Below are 8,238 nucleotides of genomic sequence, written 5' to 3' on the forward strand. Positions count from 1 at the left end.
GAAAGTATTAATAATAATAAATAAATTTTAAGTATATATATATCTTTAAAACTTTTTCATTATTTTTCAACTAAAATGATCTTTCAAATAATACTACCTTACGTTTATGTAGTGATTTTAATGGAACAATTTCATATGCATGATATTTTTATAGAAAGAGTTTTTTACCATAGGGCATATGCGCTCTCTGGAAACACAGAAAGAAAGTGAGAAATTACCACTCAGGGGATGGCCATGTGGCCATCTCAGGATTTTGGACATGCACACGCATACACCTGGCACGAGTTTTAAGCCACCAGGTCTGGGAATTAAACTGTGGTCGGCCATGTGGGAGTCCAGTGCCCCAACCACTGCACCACCTCCTGGCCCTCCCCTCCCCATGACCATCTTTACTGTGTGTAACTCCTCTGTGTACCACTTTGGATCTAACTATGAAGGGGTTGGCACTTATCTACAGGACACTTTTTTTTTTGCTATAGGATGCGTGCACTCACAGAGATGGGGCAAGGTTGGGGGGGGCAGTGAAAAATCACCCCGTATGGGAGGGAGGATGGCTGTTCTTTAGTGCCTTCTCCTCCTCTCTCCTCTTGGGATGTTGGGCATGCACACATGCACTCAGCATGACTTCATGATTTCCAGGACTTGGAACCATGCAGCTGGCCATGTCAGATCCAGCTTCCTTAACTATGACTACCAGATGACTCAGGAGACCTTTTTTTAAAGTGGGCTTGTTAATATCTGAAGCAATGCTAAAGCTTTCCCAAATTAGAAGAAAAAAATTTTTTAAGGATTTCATTAATTAATTTATTCAACAAGTATATATGAATCCTCGTTGTGTCTTGTTACAGAACTGATTTTTATAAATAGAAATAAACAAGGTTAGGGCTGTCTCCATGGCACAGTGGTTAAGGAAGCTGAATCCCACATGGTTGACCAGGGTTTGAGTTCTGGCCTCAGCAGCTTGAAAAACATACAGGGACCAGCAGGTGGCATGGGCACTGGACTCACACATGGTCGATTGCAGTTCAAGTCCCAGACCTGGCAGCTTGCTTTCTCACTTTCTCTCTCTCATTCTGTCCCGCTCTGATCAAATTATAAATAAATATATGTATGTATGTATGTATCTTAAATAAAGTAACTTCTTGGGCCAGCAGGTGGACTCCCATATGGCCAGCTGAAGTTGAAGTCTCAAACCTGGTGACCTGCTTTTCTCACTTTCCTTCTCTCTCTCACTGTCTCTCTCTGATCAAACCGGAAAGTAATAATAACAATAAATAAAAATAAATAAAATAATTTTTTAAAAAAGAAAAACATACCACACGTGTTCATTTTTATTTTTACATTTTTCCACATTTACTTTACATATCAAAAAAAATTTTTGCTCATACTCTATAGTTCTTTTTGTTTTTTTTCTTTTTTTTTTTTTTGGAGAGATTTTCGCTATAGGGCGCGTGCGCTCGCCAGACAGACAGAGAGAGACATAGAGACAGAAAGTGAGAAATCACCCCCCAGGGGGGATGGTCACGCCACAATCCCTTCTCCTCCATTCTCCTCTCGGGATCTTGGGCACGCATGCACACGCGCCCGGCGTGAGTTCTAAGCCACCGGGTCCGGGACACGAACCGCGGTCGACTACGTGGGAGTCCAGAGACATAGCCATTACGCTAACTGCTGGTTCCCAATACTCTATAGTTCTTGACAGTTAATAAACAACTTTCAAAGTTTCAAAATACTGTATTTTAAAGATAATACTCAAAATATTTTTATAATTTTGTCTAATTTTGTTTGTGACTCTATATAACAGCAGAAACAGTATGATTTTAAAACCAGACATGTTCTTGTGCATGCCCAACATCTCAATAGGATGAACAGATGGAGGAGAAGGGATTATGGTGTGACCATGCCCTCTGGCAATTAAAAAAAAAAATGGGGCCGGCAGGTGGCATTGTGGTTACGGGCACTGGACTTCCACACGGTGGCCCACAGTTCGAGTACTGGATCTGGCGGCTTGCTTTTTCCCTTTCCCTCCCTCTCTCTCCCTCTCTCCTTCCCTCCCTCCCTCCCTCCCTATCTCTCTGTCTCTCACTTTGGTCAAATTAAAATAAATAAATAAAGTTAAATAATTCTAAAAAAAAAAAAAAAACCTATTAAAAAACATGTAAGAAGCCCAACCAGCACTTGCCCAGAGAAGCTGACCATAGGATCATAAATCCCTTATCCACAGCTTGAAAAATCTTTTGTCAGATTCTGTTCAGCACAACCTATGCATCTTCTTAGGGGAATGGTCACATCACAATCCTTTCTCCTCCATTTCTCCTTCCTTTTGGGCTTTGGACATACACACACTCATATGTATGTGAGTATGCCTGGTATGTCTAAGTATCCAGGTCCAAGACTTGAACTGAGCTCTTGACAATGTAGAATCCAGCCACCTTAATCACCATGCTACAAGCCAGTTCCCCTCAGGTTTTGGTTTTGGTTTTGGTTTTGGTTTTGGTTTAATGACCAGAGTAACCCCTTTTAAAAAACAATTCATTTGTTGTTTTTTCTTTTGTTGTTTGACCAGAGGGAGAGAAAGGGAAAATAAAACAAGCAAAATAAAACAAGCAACCAGGTCCAGAACTTGAACCATGGTTGGTCATGTGAGAGTCCAGCACCTTAACCATCACGCCACCTGCCAGCCCCAAGTCACCCCCTTTTTAAATATGATTTCTACAATTGATTACATAAAATGAAACCCATACTATTACCTTGACACTTAATTTTCATTCATCCTGGGATCTAAAACTGAAATTTCTACCTCTTTTTAAACCCTAGCAACTTTTTTTTTTTAACCCTAGTAACTTTTTAAAAATTATTTATTATGGGACCGGCAAGTGGCATGGACCATAAGGCGCTGGATTCCCACGTGGCCAACCACGGTTCGAGTCTCAGACCTGGTGGCTTGCTTTCTCACTTTCCCTCTTTCACTCTCTCTCTCTCTCTCTCTCTCTCTCTCTGTCTTTCTGATCAAATTAAAATAAATAAATAAATAAATAAAATGAATGAATAAATTTTTTAATTATTTATTATTATTGTTTTTTAATTTGTTATAGGGCATGTGCAATCACCAGAAAAAAAGAGAGGAAGCCATCAGGTCCAGGAGTTGACCCGCTCTAGGCCATGTGGGAGTCCAGCACCCCAACCACCTCACCATCCTCTGGCCCCACTTATTTTTTTCTTAAAACGTGTTTTAGGGACCAGCAGTTAGTGTAATGGCTATGTCGCTGGACTCCCATATAGTTGACCACAGTTCGAGTCCCAGACCCAGCAGCTTAAACTCACACTGGGCGTGTCTGGGTGCCTGCCCAAGATCCCGAGAGGAGAAGGGATTGCAGCATGGCCGTGCCCCCAGGGGTGATTTCTCACTTTCTGACTCTCTTTTGCTCTCTCTCTGTCTTTCTGGCGAACGCATGCACCCTATAGCAGAAACCTCTCCAAAAAAAAAAAAATCGTGTTTTATTGCAGGACAGGCATAAGTAACATGATGGTTAAGGTGCTCAACTACACATGGTGGGTCCGTAGGTCGATTCCCAGAGCCAGTGGCTTAAAAATCACTCCAGGTTTTTGTGCGTTCATGCCCAAAATCCCAGGAGGAGAATGGAGGACAAGGGATTGTGACATGGCCATCCCCTCTGAGAGTGATTTCTTGATTTTCTTCTCACTGTCTTTCTCCAGTGAGTGCATGTGTCCTGTGGTAAAAACCTTAAAAAATTTTTAAAGAGTGTTTTAGATAATTTTTTGCTGTTCTTGTTTTTGGTTATCAGCCAGAGTGTACATGCGCTCACCAGAAAAAGCACTCTGCTATGGAGTATGGTCATGCTACAATCCCTTCTCCATTTCTTCATCCTGTCGGGATTTGGGACACACAAGCACATGCGCCCTGGATGATTTCCATGCTGCTGGAGCTAGGTCTGCTAGGTCTTAATCATATGGATTCTGGCACCCTTAACCACAGGCCATGGGGCCAGCCCTGTAACAAACATTATGTTAATGTTTAAGTCATTTTCTTTTTCTTCTTCTTTTTTTTTTTTTTAAAGAATTATGTACTTTATTTATTAGTTCACTTTTTAAAATTTGAACAGAGACAGAGAGAAGAAAAGTGGGAAAGCAAGCCACCAGGTCCAGGACTCCAACTATGGTCAGCCATGTGCAAATGTCCAATGCCTTAACCACCATGCCACTTGCTGGTCTCCTTAAGTCATTTTCTTGAAATAAGCAATGATCCTCTTAATGTTTTTTTTTTTGTTTTTTTGTTTTTTTGGGTTTTTTTTTTTTTTTTTTTTTGAGATTTTTGCTATAGGGTGCATGTGCTCACTGGAGCAGCAGAGAAACAGAAAGCTAGAGATCACCCTCCCGGGAAGATGGCCATGCTGCAGTCCCTCCTCCTCCAGTCACCTCTCAGGATTTTTGGCATGCACACACACGTGCCTAGTGTGAATTTTAAACCATTGGGTCCAGAACTCAAACTGCAGTCAAGTGCATGGGAATCCAGCGATGATGTAACTATTATCTTGTCTGCTAGTCCCAATGGTTAAATATCTTAAAATGAAAAATGTTGGGGCCAACAGGTGGTATGGTGGTTAAGGCAAAGAATTCCCACATGGCCAACCACAATTCAAGACCCAGACCTGGTGGTTTGCTTTCTCTCTCTCTCTCTTTCTGTCTCTCTCTCTCTTTTTCTCTGGTCAAATCAAAATAATAATAAATACATAAAATTAAATAACTCTTTTTTAAAAATGGAAAATGTTTCTATGTAAGAAAATGAGGTTTTTCTTATGGCATTCTAGAGAAAACTGAAAAATGTAATTTTATTACTGTATGTTGCCAATGACTTGTTTTAATACAAGATACTGAATTTCATCTTAAAAGTGTTTCTATCTTGGGACCAGCAGTTGGTGTAATGGCTATGTTGCTGGACTCCCATGTAGTGAACTGCGGTCTGAGTCCCGGATCCGGTGGCTTAAACTCATGCTTGGCGCGTGTGCATGTGTGCCCAAGGTCCAGAGAAAATGGAGGAGATGGGATTGCGAAGTGGCTATACCCCCTGGGGAGTAATTTCTCGCTTTCTGTCTCTCTCTTTCTGGTGAGCTCATGCCCTATAGCAAAAACCTCTCCCAAAAAAACCCTTTTATCTATCTGAAGAAATTGAAATAAGTTTCATTACAGCCGATGTCAATATTTCATGCTAAACTTTTTCTTGTAAATACAGATTTTAAATATTTCTAATTAAAAGATCACATATTCCTTTAGCCATCTGTACTAAATTTTTTTAGAGGTTTTTTGCTATAGAGCACATGCACTTGCCAGGAAGACAGAGAGACAGAAAGCGAGAAGTCACCCCCCAGGGAGGATGGCCACGCCGCAATCCTTTCTCCTCCATTCTCCTGTCAGGATCTTGGGCACGCATGCACACATGCCCGGCGTGAGTTTAAGCCACCAGGTCCAGGACTTGAACTGCTGTTGACTACATTGGAATCCAACAACATAGCCATTATTCCAACTGGTGGTCCTGATCTGTAATAATTTTTGATTTTTCAATACATGTCAGTATTTCATTGTTCATTGGCCAGAAGAGGAGCCCTGTTTTGATCATATTTCTTTTCATTTTTTTTCCTTTTCTCTATAATTGATTAGATTTCTATTTGATTTATACAGATTGTTTTTGTTAATTTTTTTTTCCTGGCTTAATTTCTTTTAGAAACATGTCATTCAGGTTTATCAAAAGGTAGGAGTTGTATATACACATTTAATTTTCAGTCTGTACCCCAAAATGGCTCCTGCAATTAACAACAGGTTTGGCTTTCTGGCCCTTTTTACTTTTTGGTTTTGTTTTGTTTTTGGTGTGTGTGTGTTTTTTGTTTTTGTTTTTGTTTTTTCTTAAAAACTAAACTTTCTGCTGAAAACTAAATACTTACTTCCTTGAGGAAAAACTTGAAAGAAATTAACTCCAAGGCATTTTAAAGGAGCTGCGGCACCCATGCACCAAGAGGCCTATGCATGCTCTGCATTTTCTCTCTTTGGTAGAATTATTTAGCACCCAAATAATTCTGTCTTCATACTAATAACACTTAGCATGCTTGCTTCTGTTTGAAGAATGAAATGTTCAGTAACTTTAATGTTTAAATCACAATTAGCCACAGCCATGCAGAAGGTAAGTGTTCATTGTGCTTGTCATCATTTTTTCTCTCTCTCTTAAGGATTGAATTAGTAAAAAGCAGGAAAATTAGCTAATACTCTCGCATTGAAAACAATCAAAATTCAAAGTTACAAAATTTGGTTTAACTTATTCAGAAATTAAGATGTGGGGAACCAGCAGTTAGCGTAATGGCTATGTCGCTGGACTCCCACGTAGTCGACCGCGGTTCGTGTCCCGGACCCGGTGGCTTAGAACTCACGCCGGGCGCGTGTGCGTGTGTGCCCAAGATCCCGAGAGGAGAATGGAGGAGAAGGGATTGCGGCGTGACCATCCCCCCTGGGGGGTGATTTCTCGCTTTCTGTCTCTATGTCTCTCTCTGTCTGTCTGGCGAGCGCACGCGCCCTATAGCAAAAATCTCTCCAAAAAAAAGAAATTAAGATGTGAACAGATGTAATAGCGATGTCTCAGTGTTTTTGGAGAGTTGAAGAAATGGTATTATGTCTGAAAGCCACTTTCCACCCCCTCTTTTAATAAAGCATATCTCGAAACCTGCAGGTGGCATAGCGGTTACATCACTGAACTCTTACGGGGCTGACTGTGGCTTGAGTCTTGAAAATCATGCCAGGCACATGTGTGTGCCCAAGATCCCAGAAGGAGAGTGGAGGAGAAGGGATTGTGGTGTGGCCATTCCCCCTGGGGGGTGATTTCTCACTTTCCCTCTCTGTTTCTTTCTCTTTCTCTCTCATCAGCACATACACCCTAAGGCAAAGACAAAAATCCTCTTTAAAAAAAAAAAAAAAGAGCATGTCTCATTTTTTTACTTAGAACAGAGAGTCTGCTTTTAAGGGCATGTTGTCCTGGTCCTCTCCAGTCACCAGGAGACCAGGCTGCATGTGGGTTTTAAGTTTATGAAACCGATGGGTCATTACGAGACTTTGGTGACAGATTTTTATCAAAAACTGTGGGAAAAGTGCTTTCTTCCTATTTGGTGTCCCCCTCCATGATTTTCATTAAACCTCACAGTTGTCAGATTATTTCCCTGAACTAAAAATGTTCTACTCGAGGGACCAGCAGGTGGCATAGCACTTACATTGCTGGACTCCCACATGACCAACCACGGTTCGGGTCCTGTACCTGGTGGCCTAAAACTCATGCTGAGCACATGTATGTGTGTGTGCCCAGGATCCCAGGAGGAGACTGGAGGAGAAGAGATCGAGGTGTGGCCATCCCCCTGGGGGATGATTTATCACTTTCCCTCCCACTGTGTCTGTTTCTCTCCAAAAACCCTTTAAAAAAAAAAAGTTCTGTTTGAATGTAGAAATCGGGGGCCAGCAGGTGGTGTGGTGGTTAAGGACGCTGGACTCTCCATGTGGCTGACCACGGTTCGAGCCCCAGGACTTGGCAGCTTGCTCTCTCCCTCCACCACCACCACTTTGTCCCTCTCTGTTCAAATTAAAATAAATGAAGTCAAGGGAACCAGCAGTTAGCGTAATGGCTATGTCGCTGGACTCCCACGTAGTTGACCACGGTTTGCGTCCTGGACCCGGTGGCTTAAAACTCATGCTGGGCGCGTGTGCGTGCGTGTCCAAGATCCCAAGAGAAGAATGGAGGAGAAGGGATTGCAGCTTGACCATCCCCCCTGGGGTTTTTTTTTTTTTTTTTTTGAGAGAGAGTTTTTTTTGCTATAGGGCACGTGCGCTTGTCAGACAGACGGAGACATAGAGACAGAAAGCGAGAAATCACCCCCCAGGGGGGATGGCCACGCCCCAATCCCTTCTCCATTCTCCTCTCGGTATCTTGGGCACGCACACACATGCGCCTGGACCAGGTCCGGGACTCAAACCGCAGTCGACTACATGGGAGTCCAGCAACATAGCCATTATGCTAACTGCTGGTCCCATAAAATAATTCTTAAGGAAAAGAAAAAAAATTTTCTGAATGTAGAAATCCATCAATACTGCCATTTCCCCTTCATTTGTACCCATTGTGCTATGGGGAGTAGTTACAAAGGCAGAGCGAGTCCCGCCTAAGGCCATGAATGTGCTCAGGTTGAGGAGCCC

General features: G+C 42.1%; 1 protein-coding gene across 6 annotated transcripts in view; it reads left to right on the top strand.

Annotated features, from left to right (window-relative positions):
* The window catches only part of MARK3 (microtubule affinity regulating kinase 3), a 159,363-nt gene that overhangs the window by 146,208 nt on the left and 4,917 nt on the right, over positions 1–8,238 (top strand). For 2 of the 6 annotated variants that reach the window (XM_006160041.3, XM_006160044.3), the window contains one exon: positions 5,741–5,767. The exons of the other annotated variants lie outside the window; for them this stretch is intronic. In XM_006160041.3, coding sequence (XP_006160103.1) covers positions 5,741–5,767 — 27 coding nt within the window. The remainder of the gene's footprint in view (positions 1–5,740; positions 5,768–8,238) is intronic. 6 annotated transcript variants of the gene reach the window in all.

This window comes from Tupaia chinensis, unplaced genomic scaffold (genome assembly GCF_000334495.1).
Source record: "Tupaia chinensis unplaced genomic scaffold, TupChi_1.0 Scaffold000671_2, whole genome shotgun sequence".
Lineage (NCBI taxonomy): Eukaryota > Metazoa > Chordata > Mammalia > Scandentia > Tupaiidae > Tupaia > Tupaia belangeri.